Source organism: Diabrotica undecimpunctata, chromosome 6 (genome assembly GCF_040954645.1).
Source record: "Diabrotica undecimpunctata isolate CICGRU chromosome 6, icDiaUnde3, whole genome shotgun sequence".
In the NCBI taxonomy this organism is placed as follows: Eukaryota; Metazoa; Arthropoda; class Insecta; order Coleoptera; family Chrysomelidae; genus Diabrotica; species Diabrotica undecimpunctata.
The window spans coordinates 118,042,330-118,066,070 of NC_092808.1; the positions used below are offsets into that span (position 1 = coordinate 118,042,330).

At 32.9% G+C, this 23,741-nt stretch overlaps 1 protein-coding gene across 1 annotated transcript in view; it reads right to left on the bottom strand.

Moving 5' to 3' along the window:
• Window positions 1-23,507, bottom strand: part of Cad86C (Cadherin 86C) — a 76,639-nt gene extending 53,132 nt beyond the window's left edge. The window contains exons 1-3 of the mRNA XM_072536343.1: window positions 23,274-23,507; window positions 15,633-16,028; window positions 7,977-8,241 (exon numbers count right to left, since the gene is read on the bottom strand). Of these exons, the coding sequence (XP_072392444.1) occupies window positions 7,977-8,241; window positions 15,633-16,028; window positions 23,274-23,507 (895 nt within the window). The remainder of the gene's footprint in view (window positions 1-7,976; window positions 8,242-15,632; window positions 16,029-23,273) is intronic.
• Between the last annotated feature and the right edge of the window lie 234 nt (window positions 23,508-23,741).

The window sequence follows — 23,741 nt, forward strand, 5'->3', positions numbered from 1 at the left end:
GAAATGTGGTGCTATCGAAGAATGTGAAAAATATCTTGGACACAACACATAACAAATGCGGAAACGCTACGAAGAATGAAAAAAGATAAAGAAATACTCAACACTATAAAGACAAGAAAAATAAGCTACTTTGTTCACATACTAAGAAACGAGAAATACGAATTAATGCGGCTGGTCATACAAGGGAAGGTGGAAGGCAAAAGAGGACCGAGGAGAAGACGTACGTCCTGGCTGAAGAATCTGAGACAATGGAATGGGAAAACGTCAATAGAACTTTTCAGAACGGCTGCAGATAGAGTCAAATGGGCCACGATGATCGCCAATGTCCTTAGGGATGGGCCACGTTAAGAAGAGGAAGACGAGTTAAAAAATATTTCTTTTTTAATTAATATTTAAAAATTGTTTTAAAAATATGAAGTTCTTCTATTAATGTTTAAATTGTATTTCAAGAGATGTAAAATATGAAACTAACAATCAATCCTTTTATAGCTCATTCGTGCTTGGTACATACCTAAAAAATCGCTTTATTAAATGCAGCGCTTTCTAGACGTAAAGGTTTCCCAGAGAGAATACTAATTGTAAATAATATTTCCCTTTAATAATAAATCGTTCTTATCAGAGTGTAATAAGGCAATAAATTTTCTCTAGTAAACTTCCATTAATTATAACGGTGCACCTGCTGTACAATTGTAGAGTTGTTTGTATATGGTATAAAACCAAAATTAAATATTTTGTTTATATTTTTATACATAAAATTTATTATCCAATACTATATACTCTATCAGACGAATAAAACAGAAAGCTACTATGTTCCTGGGCAGATGTAGAAGAATGTGCGGTAAAAATTAGTGACTTAACCCCAAAATGACTCTATGGTTATACACAAGGGTTATTAGACCCATGATAACCTATGGCTCGGTGACGTGGTGGACAAAGACGCAGCACGTGGGAGCAATAAGACTGCTAGATAATATACAAAGGCTAGCATGCCTGTGTATTACGGGGGCCATAAAAACAACTTCTACTGCATCGTTGGAAGTCTTGCTGAATCTACCACCACTTCATATCTTTATACAGGGCGAAGCCAGATCAATGATGCACAGATTAATGCATAGTTAGCGACATATAAGCCAGATGCATGGTACTGACAACAGAAAGCTAATCGAGCAACTAAAAGCCGATATTGTGATGGGGAAACTTATCGATGCAACAGCTACGAGATATAGCTTTAACAATAAGTTCACAATACCAGGCAGGGAAGACTGGAATAAAGGTGTACCTATACAAGCTGCTGCTATCTGGTACACGGATGGCTCAAAAACATCGGAGGGTGTGGAAGCCGGCATAGTAGAGACAAATCAAGGGATACATTTCCCGGTAAGTCTATCTAAGTATGTGACAGTTTCCAGGCGGAAATCCATCATTATAATAAGTGTTCATATAATAAGTGTTCAACCATTATACCAATTACATATCCATTAATCAGTTTTAATAATTTAAAAATGAATATAAAAAAAAACATGATAATAACAAAGAAAATAAATATACAAATAAACATACATTTGGGAGTTGTACCGATAGAAAGAGTTAAAAAATACAAATACCTGGGAACCTGGATTTCAGAAAATAATGATCAAACAACAGAAATAATGGCCAGGATAAAAATAGCAAGAAATGCGTTTGTAAAAATAAAAACTATTTTCTGCAATAAAGACATCATAGACTACAAGCCCAGGGGACATTTTTAATGGGTCATTAGACCCAGCAAGAATCACATATAAATCAATACTACAATATGTAATAATAACTTTAGAAACTTTACCGCCAATTCTTATCGTTACAAAAAGCATGGTTGTTCAAATTTGTAACATTTTTATATTCTTTCGTATATATTTCAATCACCCCGTATGTGTTAAAACACCGAAAAAGTATTTTCAATCCATTTTGCGTCGACGAGTTGATAATAAACACATTTTAAAGTTTGTTTATGTATCACAGATGTGTATTTCCTCGGTATTTTCTTTAATCGTTAAGCCGCTTAATATTGCGCCTGAAATAAACATCCACTTAGATCGCTGAGAAGGTTTTGCGGGGAAGAGAATTACATCACTCTCGCTCTAACCACTGTCAAAGGCAGTTGGTGTCCGTGTTAGTCCGAATTTTCTTCAAATTCGCAAATATTTTTTCGTTATTCCTTTTTTTATCGGGAATTAGTTAGTGAGCAGTTGAAAAGGAAGTTGCATATTTCTAATTGTGCAGTTAAAGAGGTTTGGGAGAATCTTTGAATAGAAATGACGCAGGCGAGTGTCGGCGTTAAGAACCGGCAAATTTGTTCTGAAAAAGTGATTTTTAATTTTTCTCTAAACCAATTTGTTTATTTATTTTAAAAAAGTTTTTAACCCCTTTTATATTTTTGTATTAAGGAAGAGCCTTTTCTTTCATCCAGCAGGAAGATTTTTCAAAGCGGCGTCCTTATTTTAAATAGCTTGAGAACCTTCTTGTGTTTTGTTTGTCCAGGAGATTTATGTAAGTACCCTTTTGCTTTACTTTTTGTAGTTGCTCCAATCCAATCCCATTGTTTCATTTACTTATCCATGACCCAGCTCACAAATAAACCCTGAATAGCCGTTCGCAACAGTTTCGTTTTATTTTGCTTGCCCTATCTCCACCCCAATATTTTTTGTCCCGAATTTTTTAAACCCTTATAGTATACCCTATGTGGTAGGCAAAATACTCGTTACAAATTAAGGGTTACGCCTTAGATTTCTCACCCCTGTCCCAGCCAAAATGTAGATCGTTGCAAAGAAATTAATCTATATACCAATTCAAAACTTTGTGTATGAATGCGGTACTGTATCAAATTACCGAAAATGGAGAAAAAGTTTTTTGAAAATAAAAAATTTTCCCTGATCCTGGTACCAATATTTTTGTATGGCATTAGGTCGCAGGTCATTATTTTTGTTTGGCAAAAAAAACACCCTCTTGAGTGGTAAGTTACTCTTACCTGTAACTCATATGTACTGATAAAAATTATCGGCATAGTTTCTAAAGTTGGTATTACATATTGTGTATTGATTTATATGTGATTCATGTTGGGTCAAATGACACATTAAAAATCTCCCATGGACTTGTAGACTATTAGATTAGAACTGAGAGTCAGAACTCTGAGATGTTACGTGTTGTCGATACTACAATATGGACGTAAAATCTGGACACTGAAGTAAGAACATATAAATAAGCTACAGTTATGTGGTGTTACAGAAAGATGCTTAGAATAGCATGGGTTTAGAAAAAACGAACACAAACTATTGCGAGAAATGGGCCAAGAATACGAAATAATAAATACAATAAAAAAAGTTATAATATTTTGGTCCCAAACAAGGGAAAACCCTCGCCAACCCTGAATCGGACAGACCTATTTCTTTATTGAACACCCTAGGTAAAGTCTACGAGAGGATTCTTAAGGACAGACTCGTAGAATTCCTAGACGCTCACCTTGCCATTCCAGACTACCAATTCGGATTCAGGGCTGAACACTTCACGCAAAATGCATTGGTTGAAGCAACAACTTTCATCTCACAATCACTTAACGAAAGGTTCCACTTCTTAGGCATATTCATAGACGTCCAGAAGGCATTCGATCAGGTCTGGCATACAGGCCTGCTCGAAAAACTCCACCTTGCTGAATTGCCTACACCTTTCGTTATACTAATAAATTCCTATCTCTCTCATCGGGCCATCAGGATCAAAGTCGGCGATATCTTATCCACACCCTTCACTCCACAAGCTGGAGTACCCCAGGGCTCAATTCTTGCTCCAATACTATACACAGTCTACAATAGTGACATCTCCCGCCCACAGCATAGATCTGAGACCCTTCTACTGTACGCTGATGACACTGCTCTCCTCACGCCAGGACCACATAGAGAGCGTGGACAATTGTCTGTATTCAAAAGAGCTCAAAATTATCTAGACAGAGTCATTAGGTGGTGCAATAAATGGAGGGTGACCATAAATCCCTCCAAAACACAACTAATTTTATTTAAATCTTCAAATTGTCGCGATGTCCAAGGCCGAATAACTCTGTTAGGAGAGGACCTTATTCTCAGAAACTCGGTTTTCTATTTGGGAGTTTATTTTACTAGGACTCTCAACTAGAAAACCGACATTCAAGATACCTTTGATAGGGTGAGAAGGAGGTTTAAACTCCTCGCAGTGCTAGCCGGCAAATTGGGCAAGACGTCATCTAAAACACTATTGCACACCTATAAAACTTTCATTAGACCTATCATCGAATACAAGGCATGCACCTACGCCTCCCTTAAGACCTACCAAATCAATACCATCATAGCTACCGAAGGAAAAATTCTCAGATTCTGCATGAGGAAGAGCAGGCTCTATTCATCAGCACATATATATATATATATATATATATATATATATATATATATATATATATATATATATATATATATATATATATATATATATATATATATTTAGGGATTCTACAGTATTCGCTGCCTTCCCTCGCTCAACCGTTTCCATCTCTCTCTGTTGTTCCATTCTCCATCGTTTAGTCCTCTCTTACTCATGGCGTCGTCTACTTCGACATACATATACATACATATACATACTGGCAAATATAACACCTATTACGACAGAATTCTATCCCTCAGTAGAAGGTATGCCCTTCGAACCATTACAGGCTCGAACAACAGAGCAAAGCAAATATTAAAGACACCTTGCAATCGCCGAGGGCAAATACTCACCAGGTTTCCTCAAAGAAAAGTTCCCTTCCCTACAGCTAAACTTCTTCACAACACTGGACATGAACTTTCTGATAAGTATTTTGACATATTAGAATCAACCCCCATTAAATATCGCAACTAACAATTGCACGCCAAAAATGCTGATTAAGAGCCGTTCCTATTGTATATCTGGTAACCCCTGAAGTACCTCCTGCGACATGTTTGCCATAGCTCACCTAAATTCCTCTTGTGCGCTTCTTAATACATCGTCCACATATATACGCCACCTTCTGAACCCCAGCTCCTTAGTAGTCTACTACTTCTCCACACATAACATCATTCATCACGTTTTATCATACCTCCATTACTCCGAAAAAAAAGGAATACCCCTTCCTTGAAGAAAGGAAAAGCTTAAACAAGGTTAAAACTCTAGATCCAATGTTTTGGACACGTAATGAGGGAAATGTTAAGATTCATAATACAGGGAAAGATAAGAGGAGGAAGGAGTATAGGAAGAAGGAGAGTGTTATGGTTGAAAATTTCAAAGGACTGGTTTAGATGCAGTTCAATAGAAGTTTTCAGACCACCGGTAGATAGAGTGAAGATAGTGATGATAATATCCAACCTCCGATTGGGAAACGGCGCTTAAAGAAAAAGACACTATACATCAGAAAATTTGTAAAAAAAAATGACAGCATGTGAATTTAGTATGTAAATAAACATGTACGTGTACCTAAAAACCTTAGGTTGGATATACTTAAAATAAAAAATGCTTAGTTTAGCAACTAATTAAAGAATAAATTCTTTCATAAACAATTAATCAAAATAAAAATATATGCAACGCCCACTCAGACACTATTTTTCCCTACATTATTAACGAGGGACCTTCATTTCTAATTGGTGTTGTGGAAAAGCCAGTATTTTCACATTTTAGCATAAAATATCGACCGCAAAGTTTCGTGCTAGATCAAAATGCGATATACAGCTTCCGGAAAATCCAGCACCTCATATGTCCGCCATTGGAAGTTTATGCAAATGGGATCCCATTTCGGTATTCTACAGAATGGATTTCAAAATGAATTACAAGGGCTTCGTGATTCAATTTAAAAACACTACTTTTTCAAATAGGATTGTATGTTTCTTGGTTACTCCAATCTTAACCGGAACTAAATTGAGGTTAGCAGAACAATGAAGTTCGACATGGTTGAAAAATATATCCTTTTTGTATAAACAACCTTGATTTAAATATAGAACTGGTTTGAATTTAATTGAACTTGTTTAAAGATGTCAGAAAAGTGTCAGTCGACTAAAAACTAGTCCAAAAACAAACTATCGTATGGCACACAGGTTTTAAGAAAAAGTCCAAGTTGAAATTTCCACTAGATTTTTTATAAATGTTCAACTTATTCAATAAATTATTTAAAATATAATACAAAATCAATATGTTAGATAGCTTTCACACATGAAATTTATAACTTGTTTAGAGATCAAAATTTTAGTCATCCAACCAACCAACTAGTGAACATCAGGCTTCTACTAATAGTATTTTTAATAAAAACTTGTTAGTTTAATGTTATTGTTTATCAAGTAAATATTGGTAAGTTGACAATACTTCCGACAAATAAAATTAGGCCAGTCATTTCTGGTCATACTTAATATTTTGGCATCCAAAATATTAAAATCAAAATGCTAGCTTCGCTGCAGTAACCAAAATCACACAGAAAAAATCTATGACAGCAACAGCATGTTCCAGTAGAACTCAAGCCATTGTTATGAACGCTATCCCAGACGTAGTGCTATTTTATTACATTTTGGCAATCGGCGAAATTGTTACCCCTAAAGAAATAACCTTTGCTTCACGTATTTCTAACCAGCGTATTTACAGCTATCTTTCTTCCGTAACCGTAGTAGATAATCTTCTAAAAAATAATCCGACTATTTCTGTTAGAAATCAAATAATATCTATTCGCAGATTTGTCACACCTGCAAAGAGGCTACTACTTTCTAACGTGTATCCTTCGATCCCGAATGCACTCATAGAGCAAGCACTTAAAAATGAACTTGGATTACAACTTGCTTCCCCTATCTCGCTTATCTGTTTTAGTTCACCAGAAGATGAATATGCTCACATCTTCAGTTTTCGACTCTCAGTCTTTGTAATACCAGATAAAGAATACTTTGACTTAAATACTTCAATTGTAATCTCATATGAAAATACAAATTATAGGATCTTTATTAATTCGGACAAACTTAAATGCTTTTTATGCAAGCAATCTGGACACACTGCAGACTCCTGCCCTAACCCTCAAGAAATATCTAGCAATCCCTCTCCAAATCCAACTTCTAGCCAAATCTCAATTGATTTTCCTTCTAGTATATCTCCTCTTTCATCCTCCTCAAAAGAAGAAATCTATTCAAATAACCCACCTACTGACATAACAATCCCAAATGAACAGTCTCTAATACCAGTATCTGTCTCTTCTAACTCTGGCGTAAAAAGAACTCATTCCACTGACACCTCTTGAATCACCTTCTTTACTGGTTATCGCTAGCCCCCTAAACTTAAACTCTAATAACACACCAAACACGACAACCTTCGCAACTCCTAAATCAGCTCCTAAAAAGAAAACAAAAACTGATGACAAAGAAATTGGTAAAATTAATCCATCTCCCCATTCAAGCATTAAAAAATTAATTTGTGCTAATCCAGAAAAATTTTCGATATCAGCATTACAAATAATTGCCTTCCTATTTCAGAATCGCTCCCCTTAAGGCTGGTTTGGTGGTGAAAAATTATTAAGGTGGTAATAAATTAGTGAAAAATAGGTGAAAAAATATTACGTAGGTTAAATTAGATTCCGCTCATTTGTTCCCGCTAGATTAAGGGTCCTTGAGTACTCGCGGCATCCACTATAGTCCTCCATCTTCTACGGTCTTGGGCTTCCATTTCCCATTGTTGAACCCCAAGTAATTCTTTAAGTTCCGTGCTTTAAAAATCCCTTTTTTAAATAATTCTGAATAGTTTCCTTAAAGGTTATTTTTATAATAACTATCACTGCTCTCTCACCCTCGAGTTCAAAAATTAATTTCTCTTGTGTTTAGCTAAATTATGTTCTATCGATCTATAAACTCACCAACACGTTTCCTATTGTAGAACACTAACATGCATTAATTCTAAAACCCTTAATAATAAGAAACTAAAGTATAAAATCAAATTTGACTTACCCGTTGTCTCGTCTATGCTAAAAAAGGTGACAAACGGATTTTTATCTGGAACGAGTCCATAGCGAATATCTCTTGGATTTCCTTTGTCGCCGTCTTCGGCATGTACTCTGAGTATTAAATCACCTGAACTTAAATTTGGACTAAGAGTGGTTGTTGGGGGTGCTATGGTAAACACAGGAGGAGTATCTTGCTCATCTAATACTGATATCAATAATGGCCAACCTGCTATATTTCTTGTATCTTCGGCCATGTTGGTCCAGGGATCCTGGAAAAGTATTTTTGAAAATATATGATATTTTGAAAGAATAATGTGAAAAAAGTTATTATATTAAAAGTTTACATAACTCTACAAATTAAATATAAGTGTTGTCGATTTCTTGATTTAGAATTTATTAATAAAAAAAGCTGATTTGTAGTAAAACGCATTATGTATTGAAATAGGTGGAGTTAGAAAAAAATAATCAATATGTTGGAAAGTTTTAGTTTGTTTTATATATAGCAATACAGACTACAAGTTTTAAAAATAACGACTATATTTTAATAACCAAATGTAAATTGATGCAACAAAAATTTGCTCGTGAACCATACTACAAAATGAAATATCTTTTGATTTACGTACTGTTTGTCACAAAGTGGTGGGCAAAAAAAAAATATAATTTACTAAATTAACTCTGGCATTGCCGGTCTCTATACCGGATGGGAAAGGGAGAGAGCAAACAGATAGTGGATGGATCTTGGTGGCAATAACCATGCTAAGTATGAAATGAAATATGAAAAAACCGCAGAGTGAACATTTAAAGGGGTGCGTTTTTAAGAATGGGATGATTTTGTCCTTAGGCACGGTGCATTTGGGTCAACTCTATGCAGTTTTCGTATACAGGGTGGTCCTTAAGTAATTGTACAAAAGAAACAGTAGATTCTACACTTTAAAATATTACGATTTAAGCAAATTGCTCTAATAAAATGTTGATATTAAGAAAGATACAGGGTGTTAAAGTGCAAATTTTAAATTTTATTTTTCGCTATAACTTTCATGTTTGTAAACATTTATGTATAAAAATTTACAACTGGGTACTTTTAAATATGAGAAATTATAATTTAATGCACACTTTGATGTAACTGATAGAGGGCGCCACATACGCCATATATGTGGCATAAATTTGCACTTAACTTTTTTGCTCTTTAAGTTACCTATATTTGGGACAAAAAATATTAAAGATACATTATTTTAACAAAAAAAACGTATACTTGTTAATAACTTCAAAACTCAACAGTTTTCGAGATAATCGCATTTTACAAATTAGCTGCATAATTCTGATTTAAAGCAATTACTACAGGCAACGAAGGAAAAATAGACAAAAACATTAATACTTCTAAATTTTGGTATAAAATACCTTAAACTAAAGTTAATAATTAACGAAATATTAAATAAAATAAATATATCAGTGGGATAATTAATAATAGGATTTGACAAAATAACAGAATAATAGAATTTTACATCAAACATTTTACATTTTATGTTAAATTAAAGTCATAATCAAAACATTTTGTTTACAAACCAAATTAAGAAATAGTTAAACTAAATATCATAACTTTTTGTCAAAGTAAGTGTTCGATATGTCCACCATTTTATTTAATTCATTTGTCGATATATTCCATAAAAGATCCTCTCATATTAAATAGCATCATTGGTTCTAAAGAAACTGCTGCAGTATTTATTTCTTCCCACAGTTGGTTGCGAATATTTATGGGATTCTTATAGACACGTTGTTTTAATACGCCCCATACACCCAAATCAAGCGGATTAAGTTCTGGGCTACTTGGTGGCTATAATGTATAATGTATGAATATATTCTTTTGGATACATATCCAAATCTTATGGTATTTTATGGAACTACATCTTATTTGTCGCAGAGGTTAAATAATATATTAAACTGTGATGTATCTCGTCCATTGGTTACTTATATACACACACGGAATAACCTATCGATGACATTACTTATTTATATGATTATGTTACAGCTTACGAGTAACTATAATTACATCTCGAACAAATGGACTATTATTATTTACTAACGAACTAATATTATGCTAAACTAAATTGCCCGTGTGTTTACTATATTTATAAAAATATCGGTTATTAGGCCAACGATGGTGTTTTTGTAACAATGCTGAGTCTTTAAGGCTAGATTTGTAGCAAAAGTATTATGAAACAAGACACATATGTGTTATTCAATACCTGTGCTCTAGTTTCTATTATTTGTCCCAATAAAAATGAGTAAACAATTTACGCAATGAATAATAAATATTCTTTTCGGATTTTTTTATGAATTAAATAATTATATCAATATTTCACCACATCTCCAAGGAATATGACTACCACTACCAATCCAACGTTCAGAAAAGTTGTATTTAAGTATGTTCTAACTGCCTTCTCTCTAGAATGTGGTGATGTACCATTTTGCATAAACCACATATTTTGGGTTTTCAGCATTTTACAATAGAGAAAAGTAATACAACGCCAGTATAGAATCTTAAGAAGCGATAGAAAAGGGAAATTGTCAACATGATGACGGCCAACGTCTGAATACGGACACTGCACCTAAAGAAGAAGATGTATAACAAAGCATTTTGTGATGTTACATTATCATTTTTAAGTTGTTTTAATAAGAGTAAACTATAAATGATGCTTATCTAGAGGTATTCAGTGCTTTACCGCACAAATACCAAACTAAGAATTAATATGCAGCTGACTTATAAAATGCGATTATCTCGAAAACGGTTGAATTTTAAGGTTACTAACAAGTATACCTTTTCTTTGTAAAAATAATGTATCTTTAATATTTTTAACACAAATAGAGCTATCTTTTAAGAACAAAAAAGTTAAGCGCAAATTTATGTCACACATGTGGCATATGTGGCGCCCTCTATCAGTTACGTTAAAGTATGTATAACATTTTAATTTATCCTACTCAAAAGCATCCAATTGTAAATTTTTGTCTAGAAATATTTACAAACGTAAACGTTATAGCGAAAAATAAAATTTGAAATCTGCACTTTAACACCCTGTATCTTTCTTAATATCAACATTTTATTAAAGCAAGTTGGCTTAAATCGTAATATTTTAAAGTGTAGAATCTACGGTTTCTGTTTGTACAATTACTTAAGGACCACCCTGTATATACATTTACAGAAAAGTTGTTTAAAATTAAATTTTCTATTGAAATGTCAACTTTTAGAGTCAAAAATAATTTTTTTTTGGCAAAAATATATTCAAAAAACGAAGCAAAAAACAGGAACACAACAACTTTTTTCCACGGGAGTATACGTATAGGCATTGCTTAACAGAAAAAAACTTTTATTCTTCTTTTCCAAAATGACATTTGGTAAAAGTACTTATGATTTACTTACAGTATTCCAGATACCATTTTTTAAACTTCGCCACTAACACCATTTTTTAGCCATTTTCTCTATTTTTCGCAAACATCCTTCTATAACTTTTTTCTACGCAGATTTAGGTATATGCAGTGGTACATTTAATTGAAAGAAAAATCCATTATCTTTAAAATGGGTTTATAGTAAAAGGCTCTATGACTAATTCTTAGCAAGATACGGTTCATCAAAGTTTTCTACTTTTAACGATATTTGGTGCTATTTTTTATTTTCTTATTATAACTTTTTTTCTTGTACATTTAGGTATATGCATTACTAAATAACACAGACAACTTATTTTCTGTACTTTAGAATAATCTATTGTACAATATTCTAGAACCAATGGTAGTCAAGATATGGTTCGTCAAATTGATACTTGCAAAGATTTGTATATACCTAAATGTACAAGGAAATAATACTCCAGCCGCAGTCGTCAGGGACGAAAATGCCACTTAACCTCTAAAACCCATACGAACAAACTGAATTTTGCTGAAAATGTCAATTTTGGGAACCCAAAAAAGATGCAAAACAGTTTGCCACTTCTACCCAGGCTTTCCCCTAAAACCGCTCCTGGCAGGGGGGAGGGAACAGAAAATCGATTTACCCAGAATCTATACACCGTAGAAAAAAAAGTTTCAAACAAGAAATGTAGCTGAGATGACGGTAAATAAAAATGTGCAGTAGCACTTTTTCTGTAGAATGAACCGTTCTCTCAAAAACAAGTCCTGAAGTGATCGGCGATTTTTTGTGCGCGCGAAATCAATTTTTTAAATAAAATGTGTATCAACTCGACGGTAAAAATTCGATAGCTTTTGATTAGAGTGACTTATGGACAAAGTTAAAATGGGTTTTTAAAATGAACAGTACAACTTTTGTACGCAATTTTTGCATTTTGCCGTAAATAGTAAAAATTGTTAAAAGTAGAAAATTTCTAAAAATCGTATCCTGCTTAAAATTAGTCCCAGAGTCTTTTGCAGTAGATCATTTTAAAGGTAATAAAAAAAAGTCACTAAACCTCTGATTGATTTTTGTCGATAGGACACTCAAAATAAAATAAAAATAAAAAATCAATCTTTTTATCAAAAGATTAATTTTTTACTGTGCAGTTGATACAAATCTTATTTAAAAGTTATTTCGCGCGCGTAACTGACATTCAACATCGCCGGTCGCTTCAAGCTTTGTTTCTGAGAGGACGGCTAATTCTACACAAGGAGTGCTAATTAACATTTTTGTACTTTTGTTTATAATTATCTTAGCGAAACATTTTTTTCTACGGCGTATAGATTCATGGTAAATTGATTTTCCCCACTGCGAGGGGTGTTTTAGGGGGAAGCCAGGGGGTAGGAGTGACAAACTTTTTTGTATATTTTTTGTATTCCCAAAATTAACATTATCAACAAAATTCAGCTTGTTCGTATGATTATTAGTGGTCAAATCTCTGGACTAATATTCTCATTGTTATTCTACTTAAACTCTCTTGTAAATGCTTTCGTTTGTCTTTTTCACATTATTGAAGGGGTACTTTACTTAATACTATTTCTCTATCTCATATGAAGTAAGCATTTTTGGTCTCTAGTGCTAATTTATTTGTTTCATCTTCTTATATTTCGTTATGTCCATCTGCATATTAGTTATAGAATATATTTGATCCTGGCCGTCGTTTTGAATTTGCTCATTTAGTTTTCTATCTGCCTTGCAATGATGGCACATGGGATTTACCATATTGAATGCACACACTATAAATAGATGTACCATGCGGTCCATATGTATGGAATAAATTCATTTTAGCGTTATTATGTACTATGTGAAAAACACCTGAAACAGGTTGATTTTTATTCTTAAATTGAAAATTTATAGTATGAAAATATTATTCCCCTTCAGCACCCCCTTTGAATTATAAGCACCCCTCGAAAATTTTAAATATCAAAGGGAGTCGTATGAGACCTTGTTAGAAAGGGATTTTAGTCCTCTATTCAGCAATATAAAGTTTTTTAAGTTTGTTGCAATCATAACTAAGAAAATTGATTTTTAAGATGTAAAATTTTGATAATGTGTCTATTACAAAACTTTAGGTTGAATGAAGATAATAATATCACATAATATTTAAAATGTATGTTCAATATTGTTCAATGTACTTTACAATTAAATTAAATGTTTAAAATGACCACCATTCACAACTTGACAATAACCGAGGCGATTTTGGAATTCTCGTACAACATTTTGTACGGCCTCGGGGGTTATTTTGTTAATTTCTTCCGTTATCCTAACTATTAAATCAGCAATACTGTTTGGTCTATTAAAATTTACTTTAAATTTTAAATAACCTCGTAAGAAGGTTATTTCGATCGTTCCACGTCTTCCAATCCACCTATTGGGAATAACCTCCTTTAAATAATTTCTAACTGTACGTGCAAAACGCCGTAGAGCTCCGTCTTGTTGGTAGTAAATAGATCGATCTATAACATTTGGATGATTAACATCAGAAAAAAATCTTCGTAATGTAGGCACTAAAAAGTTAATCAAAAAATCTAGATAAACTATGCCCTCAAAAAAATAAGGACCAATAATTTTAATTTTATTTTTATTATTAATGATGCCATTAATTTTTTAAGATATGGCGTGTGAGTCTCACACATCCAGTGAGGATTTTCTCTGCTCCAATATCTACAGTTCCGTTTGTTGACTGTTTCGTTTAAATCAAACGTCGCTTCATCAGAAAAAACTATTTTGTTTATTAACTGCAAATCTGCGTTCATTCTGTCCATCATCATTTCATAGAATTCTTGCCTTCTATCAGGATCATCTTCACTTAACTCTTGTACCAACTGAACTTTGTAAGGGTGTTATTTTTTATGCAAAACTCTCAAAATAGATGATTTACTTACATCAGTGACGGCGGCAAGTTCTCGAGTTGTCTTATGCGGATTTTCCTCAATCTCTAGAAGTACGTCTAACGTTTTTTTATCAGTAAATTTAACATTTCTACCTGGTTTTTTAATATTTTTTACATGTCCAGTATAACGAAACTTCTTTTCAATTTTGCTAACTGTAGACTACGAAACTAGTTGACCAGGGTATTTATTATTAAGCATTTCACAAACCTCCTTTTGAGTTCTTGTTTTATTACCAAAACAAATCATAATTAAAATGTCTATTCTTTGAGTCTCGGGCAAATGAGCCATAATTAAATTTAATACGCGCACAAATATTATACTGACGTCTTTTAGTAACTTTAAATACCTAAATGACAGCAGCCTACTAGATTCATATCAATTGTTTATTTGGCTTTTTGACTAATATTTTATTATCTTCAAAGTTTTTTCCCTAATGTTTAGCAGAACAGATACGAAAATACCTGATTATTTCTAAAGTATATTTTACTAGACCATGGAATATTGCTGATTTAAAAGTTAGGATAACGGAAGAAATTAACAAAATAACCCCCGAGGCCATACAAAATGTACGAGAATTCCAAAATCGCTTCGGTTATTGTCAAGAAGTGAATAATGGTAGTCAAGTTGAACATTTAATTTAAGTGTAAAGTTCAATTCTCTCAGTTATGAGTGCACAGACTCAAAAAACTTTATATTGCTGAACAGAGGACTAAAATCCCTTTCTAACAAGGTGCCACACGACCCCCTTTGTCATTTAAAATTTTCGAGGGGGTGTTTATAATTCAAAGAGGGTGCTGGAGTGGGATAATATTTTCATACTGTAAGTTGTCAATTTAAGAATAAAAATCGACATATTTTAGGTTTTTTTTTCACATAGTACATATTAACGCTAAAAATGAATTTATGCCATACATATGGACCGCATGGTATATTATTTTTAATGTGGGTCTCATCAAATATTTTATTATATTTTTCTATTTTGTGTCGTATTACAAAGGCAGGACCTTTCCAATCTAAACCGTTGATGCTATTTAGTACCTATTTATAGGTCTAACTAAGAAATTTTCTGAATAGAAGCAGAATCAACAAATAAGACACCAATTTCTGAAATTGAATTGTAAATAAGGAGGCACGGTATACAATAATCAAGAAATTTAATCAAACCGCGTAATAAAAAAATAATAACAAGAAAAATAAACTTTTTTTAAGCTACAATTTAAATTAATATTTAAGTTTCCTACGTCAACTTTTTTCGAATAAAAGTTTTAAATAAATTGATTAAATTCAACTCTAACTCTAGCTAACAAAATGTAAAAATAACATTACTTACATTTGCAAAAATTGTAAGGTGATGTACAGTCTTCTTCTCATAATCCAAAGAGCTGAGTAGTACAACAGTCCCTTCAGCATCTCTGTCAGTCACTAACTTCTGATGAAGTCCAAACTCGGGCGAGCCCCATAATTCTAATAGAGCTGGCGTAGGACGTCTTGGATTCCCCGTGGCTCGGATCGTTCCAAGTTCAGTGTTTCTCCTTGCACTTTCAGATATTGAAAGAAGACTTGGCGCACCCGGAAAAATTTTCTCCAGGGGGGTTGTTGCGTTTGTGGCACGAAATGAACAGTCGAGTAAGGAGGTTTCGCCCCTTTGGTTTTTTGATTCTATTGTAAAGTCGTAAAAACGATTTGCTTCTAATCGTTTTTTGATAATCATATTTGCTTGACATACCTGCAATAATGTTTGGCAAATTTTAAATAATTAATATACTTAGTGTTACAGATATTTAGTGTTTACATTTTAAAAAGAAGGCATATTTTTAGGATTGGGTTTTCATGTCTAGATACATGTTCTACAAGTCATTTTTATTACTTAAATCATGGTTAAATATTATATTTATATGAGTTTAAGCCACAATTGATTGTAATGAGGACTTTACGCCAACAATAAATTCACGAAGAAATTCATGAATTTATTCATCAATTTCTGTGTCAACAAATTGGTGAATATCTTGGATGTAAAAGTTTTTTTGACTTCAAACAAATTTTTATATCAAGTGTCATTATTTCAGTAGTACCAATCGTTTTATTATTGGATGTTATTTATTGTTTGTTTAAATGGTTTGAATAAAGATATATTTGAATATATCAGAAAACAATAATATTGTTTTAAACAGAAAATAGTGTTTAAGAAGTAATGGATTGTACAAAAAATTATGCTGAATTTAATAAAGAGTAAGAGCTTTAACAAGAGGTCAAAATTAGTGGCAATTACATGTAATTAGTGGAAACTGTTGATTTTTAAACACAGAAGATAATTTCAAATAACTTAAATAAGGACAACATAGCCAAAGAAACAGAAAAAGTGGTAATTTTATTTGATAGAATAAGAAAATCTAGAATTCATTACCTACTAAAAATTAACTGTAGTTAGTAGAAATGTTAATCAATTTATTGTGACCTTTAGAATGATGAAAGCATTTATTTAAGTCTACATCAAGTTGAAGTAAAGAAGAAAGAAAGGTAAAATACTTTTTATATTCTTTTAACCACTATTCATAATATATTCTCAAGAGATACATAATATAAATAAATATGCTTATTGTTAGAATATTGAGATGTGTAGAATTCTATTCAAAAAGACATGTTTTAAAGAAATGAATTCTTAAAAATAAATGAAAAATGGAAATACCCAGTAATACTTTACCACCAGTTTGTGAGCTGACTCTTTAAAATTTTAATGATTTGTCTGTAACATATTACAATTTGCTATAAATTGTAGAGTATAGTAGGACTAATCTAAATATATAAAAATAATTCTAATTTTAGAAATGCAGGATATGGAATCCTGCATTTTTATAGAAAAATAGTCAATTCAGGAAGGAACAGAAACATGTCAGAGAAATGGAACTGGCAGAAGACATGCACTGAAAAGAAAAAGATTTATTAAATTTAAAAATTAAATTATGCAAAAAACAATTTAATAAAAAAATAAAAAAAAATTATATGTATATTAATGATTATTCTGAGGCTTTCCCATAACACCACAAAAATATTTTATAGGGCTCCCAAATTAGCAATTAGTTAGCAATTCATCTTCAAAATTGTCTCCACTTTGATTTTTTAATTTAATCATTTCACATGTGCAGCCACTTCCATTGGTTAAAACGGGAAATTTTCTCTTCCATACACATCCTGTTACATATCTGGAATTCATTATAAAAATTTTCAGGACGTCTTGGTGAATCGTTTTGCTGGACTTGATATGGACTTCTTCTTCTTAACATGCCATACACCAAAGTGCGTAGGCGACTATCTCATTACTAGAATTCTGTTCTTGGCGGCGTGACACAGCTCGCCTGTATTGTGTATTCCTGTCCATTCTTTAATATTCCTTAACCAGGATAATTGTTTGCGGCCGGCTCCTCTCCTACCTTCGATCTTCCCTTGTAGGACTAACTGTGGTATTTCATATTTTGCTCCTCTCAATATGTGCCCAAGGTAACCAATCTTGCGTTTTTTAATTAATTCAAAGAGTTCTCTTTCCACGCCGGCTCTCTTAAGGACGTCATCGTTTCGAACTCTATCCACCCAAGGTATGCTCATCATTCTTCTCAATGACCACATTTCAAATGCTTCAAGTTTGTTGATAGATGTTTTTTTCAAAGTCCACGTTTCCATGCCATAAAGCAAGATGGACCATATGTAGCACTTGACCATTCTGTAGCGTATTTCGAAATTTAGGTTTTGATTACATAGGAGCGGTCTGAATTTCACAAAAGCTTGTCTTGCCATTTGTATTCGGGTTTTTATCGCTTGTTGTGGATCCGATTGGTCATTGATTGTGGTGCCAAGGTATTTAAAAGTTTTCACGCGTTTTATGCGATCGTCACCTATGCATATTATCGGGTTTTCTGGAGGGTTTCTGCTAATGACCATATATTTCGTTTTCAAAATGTTGATTTTGAGGCCATATTTTTTACCTATGCTATTCACCCTATCAAGTAATAACTGCTGATCTTCCAAATTATCAGTTATAATCACTGTGTCGTCCGCGTAGCGTAGGTTGCTAATTGGTATGCGGTTCACCTTAATGCCTAATTACCAATGCCTAATGCAGACCTACCTAGTTCAAAAAAAATAAACGAGTGGACTAGATCTGAAGTGAATTTAAAAATCCTATCAATAATATAGAATTATATACACCAGGTTCAAAAAAAAATATTAACAAGTATTTGTAACATCCCGGGATTATCACAAAACTATTAGAATTTAAAATAAATTTCATGATACACCCTTGATATGATTTGGATACTTAACGCGTTCAAGTCCGACAACGCGACTGCCACGTTCAGTGAATATAGCCTCAGATGCCACCAACGCGAGTCGCGCGGTCTTTGACTATATGACAATATATGAATTTTATGAGAGCGGATTTTTCACGAACTACAACAAATATCTGCTCGCCGCTTGGAAACACTTTCATATACTGGAGTTTGTGTTTGGTTTTCGAATTTTGATGTTAAACTTTATTCTGAGTATATGACAATGTATGAATGTTATCTAGGCGGATTTTTCACAAATTATTATAATAAATATCTTCTGTCCCGTTGATAAATTGGATGATAATATGAATTTCATTGCTTACTTTTCAAATATTCAAGCTAGACGTGCTCAAAAACGACAAAATTAGCTATAAAAAGAGGTTGTAAAGTAATAAAAGTAAAAGCATCGGTAAGCTTTGAAAGAACCACCAGATGTATTTAGAAGATATTGCATTTTTCAATAATTTGTTGTATTATCATAATCCAATCCCATCGGTTTATTTTGCTATGCATCCAGTTATATTTTGTACGCCTTCGGTGTTGGATGTTTTTTGGTTTTACTGTGAGTAATTGCACGTGTTTTTCTAAATACTTCAATTTTAAATTATTTTTAAAATGAGTGATGAATATTGCCAACCTTCGACTTCTAAACGAGGTAGGTGGAAAACATCTCAGCCAGTCTCAGATGATGAATTATTACACATATTAGAAGATTCACATGACGATAGTGACGCAAGTGATGAAGATTTATATTGTGATGAAGATGATCGGACAGACGATCCTAATTTACAAGAAGAATCTGAAGATGCTGATGGTTATAAGGAGCCTCAAAATATTATTGAATGATCTTCAGAGGTTCATCATCCTACAGTGCTACCATTACAGCAATACCAGGATTGAAAATTAATGTGGGTGGCAGCAATCCTATTAATTACTTCAATTTATTGGCATGTGAATTATTCTATGACCTGATTATTCAAAATACCAATTTATATGCCGCTGATATTCTTTCTCTAAGCAAATCTAAGAAAAGTAGAATTGCAGCTTGAAAGGATATAACTGTAGAAGAATTTAAAATTTTTCTTGGTTTGTTGTTTCACATGGGAACCATAAAAATTAATCGTATGAATGATTATTGGAAGAAAAATATACCTTAATACACACGAACACCACGTGCTTTGTATTCAACAGGTATACTAGCCACTCCTGGATATCTCCACTTCATGGTTTGTTCCAGTTTCACTTTTAATTTTTAAGGAAGAAAAATCATTTATTTAGTATTCCAGTGTGTGGACAATACATGAGCCGAAATCGCTTTATGTTAATTTTGCGTGCCTTACATTTTAACAATAATAGTGACAATAATCAATCCAGACTTGCCAAGATATCTTCATTGTTAGATTTTTTTAATAATAAAATGGAGAATCTTTATTATCCAGAAAGAAAATTAGCCCTGGACGAATCTATGATTTTATGGAGAGGAAGACTTAGTTTTCGTCAATTTCTCAACGGCAAACGACACAAATATGGTGTCAAACTGTATACTTTGGCAGAATGTACCGGGATGATTCAACGCATATTAGTTTATAGTGGAGCTAGTGACCCCGTAGTTGTAGGACGTAATCATACGGAAAAAGTAGTGTTAAATTTGGTGGATTCGAAACTAAATGTTGGTCACTTCTTATATATGGATAATTTTTATAATAGTGTTCCATTGTGTAAAAAACTACTTTCGGTTAAAACTTATCTTACAGGAACATTGAGAGCAGGAAGAGCGGAATATTCACACAAAGTTGTTTCTCGAAAATTAAAACAAAATGAACTGGTGAGTGCTTACAATAATAAAGGGATATGTGTATGTTTTAATGATCTCTTCCAAATTTGGTCATGAAATGGTTCCAACAATATCTAGGAATAGAATTGATAAAGAAAAGCCCCGTTTAGTCGCTGAATATAACAAAAACAAAGGTGGGATTGACTTAGGTGACCAGATGTTAAATTATTATAGTTGCGAACACAAAACTATGAGGTGGTACAAAAAAATAGGCATACATATTTTTAAAATTATGCTAATCAACGCATACTATTTCTATAATAATTCTAATACAAAAATGTCATTCTACGACTTTTGATTGTCGGTAATTGATAGTCTTTTGGGACCAAACCCAAAGGTCCCTCAAGTCAAGAAAAATGTGACGTTTCATTTGCCATCCCATTCCCGTAAAATCAGCTAATGGTATTACAAAACGAAGACGGTGTAAATATTGCTGGCAAACTAAAAAAGAAAGAAAAGACTCATTGTCTTATTGTGCGGAGTGCCCTGAATATCCGGGATTGTGCTTAGAAAATTATTTTAGACATTTGTTTCATGAAGAAATTGAAAATTAGGTAATTAATTTGTTTTTTTGATGTGGTTGACATTTAATAATTATTGGGGTTAGTTATCTAGGTTCATAATTATATCTTTTCTCAATCAGATTATTATTTTTTTTTTAAGTTCAACCGACACATTTTCTGCCCTGTGGCCACCAACGCGACTCACGCGGTGAGTTTTTTTTGTGACCAAATTAATTTTTTTTGTACACATATTTATTATTAATGACTTTTTAAAGTGTTTGCACAAATACATCTCAGTGGCCCACTGCTTTCCCTTAAAAAAGAGACGGAGCTGAACGGAGCTGATTTATAACTCTGTCTATTTTTTTAAGTTGCTTTAAGAATCATGAGCGGAATCTGACAACCTAGGTACTATATATATATATATATATATATATATATATATATATATATATATATATATATATATATATATATATATATGTATTTAAATTAATACAAAATACCTAGTAAACGTTTTTATTGACATTCACAATTAATAATCCTTTTATGCTATTAGTTACTTTTCAGAATTTATGAAAAATCACCTTAAATAATTAAAGTCATGACCTACCCTTTACTAATGTTGAAATAATTAAGTGTTGTTAACTTAGATATTGAAATATCACAAAAGTGGTTAGATTTGAGTATAGGGAATATCGATATCAAACGAATTGGCTTAAAAAAATACAGCGGAAAATGTAATAAAATACAGGGTGTTCTATTTAAAGTAAACAACATATAATAAACTATTTAAATCGTAGATCTTGTGTGAAATATCGATGAGATAGACATATGAAATTAAGGGGCAAGCGCTTGTTGTTATTGGTTACAATTTCACTTCACTAGCCTCGTTATTAATGGAGATATCGTTATTCAAGTTGGAATAGGATTGTTTCAAATTTTTTTAAAAAATCGGAATATCTTGAAAATACTACATTTTTCGTATAGGGCATTCTGCGCAAATTTTATCTAAAATTGCATGAAGAATTTAAAAATAATATTAAAGGGTTATTTAAACGCCAAATTGAAATAACACCAGAAGAAATTAAAAAACACGCCAACGCTATGAAAAATGGAAAGGCTCCAGGACCGGGGGGAGTACCCATTGAACTGATTAAATATGGCCCTGACAAACTATTTCAGCTATTGGCTTATACTTTTAATTTATTCTTGAGAGGAGAAGAGCTACCCCCAGAATGGAAAACTGCATATATCAGCAAACTATACAAAAATAAAGGCGACAGAAAAGATTGTAAGAACTACCGAGGGCTTAGTGTAACTAACTTAATCTGTAGAGTCTACGGGAAGATAATTAAAAGCCGAATTGAAGATTGCTGGGAAGACGCTGAAGATCAGAGTGGCTTTCGTACTGGTCGTTCTTGTATAGACAATGTGTTCTGCCTAAAACAAACAATAGAAAAGCGTTTGGAACATAATATGGAGACACACATGGTATTTATTGATCTTCAAAAAGCGTATGACAGTGTCCCATTAGCCAAGCTATGGCAGGTGCTAGAAGACAAGAATATTCCACCGATTTACATTAATGCTGTAAGGGAGTTGTACGATGATATGACGAGTGTAATAAAGATTGGACAAAAAGTGACAAAAAAGATAAAAGTCACCAAAGGACTTCGCCAAGGCTGCTGCATTGCACCTACACTCTTTAAAATTTATTTGGAGGGGGTTTTGGATATATGGAAAAGAAAATGTGAACCTATGGGTGTTAAAATTGGAGACCATACACTGTACAGCTTGCATTTTGCTGATGAGCAAGTAATACTTGCAGAAGATCAAGATGATATTCACTGCATGTTACGAAAAATAGATGAAGAATATACTAAGTGGGGCTTATCAATTAATCCATCAAAAACGGAGTACGTAGTAGTGGGAGGTGAAGGAAAGCAGTTAGAACTAGGAAGCAAACAAATTCAAAATACTGATAGCTATAAATATCTCGGTGTAAACATTACAAACAATGGTCGGAATACAAAAGAAATAGCTACTAGAATTGGTCAAGGAAATTCAGCAATACGTCAACTGAATAGTATACTTTGGAATAACCACATCACCCGAAACACAAAAATTAGGATATACAAAAGTATCATAAAAAGCATTGCTTTCAACTTCAATTTCAGATTTTTGTATCCATCATTACTATTAATCAGAACTTGTCGCTCGACACCCTGTATAGATACTCCCATTTTGCAAATCAAATAAAAAATTAAAGCAGTAATTTGGAGAAATGAAGATTAAAAAAGTGTTTTACTTACCGAATTAAACCTACTGCAGTTTAAACTCTCTACACCCACGATACTCGACTGCCCGACGATATGGAATTCCAACGGATAATCGAAAGTTGGATCGCTTGCTCTTAATCGGTAGAACACCGATCCAACTGCAGCATCAGCTGGCACTAACACATCTTTAAGAAGGGCTGTTGAGTCAAAACGGGGCCGAGTCGTTACCAGAAGAGGTCCGCACATGAGAAGCAACCAGCAGCGCATAGCAAAGTGGAAAACTCGATTTTTCTCACGCGATTCTGGAAAGTTCAATCAATTATTTATGACGGTATTTCAAAGCTTTTTGAATAGGGCTATGGCGTGTAAAAATAGAGTCAAATTATTAGTTCACCGAAAGTAAATTGCAATAAAAAACGTATAAGACAATAAGGTGAATTATAAAAAAATTCTAAATATTTAACACTTCCAGTTACTCATTATGAGATAATATACAGTGAA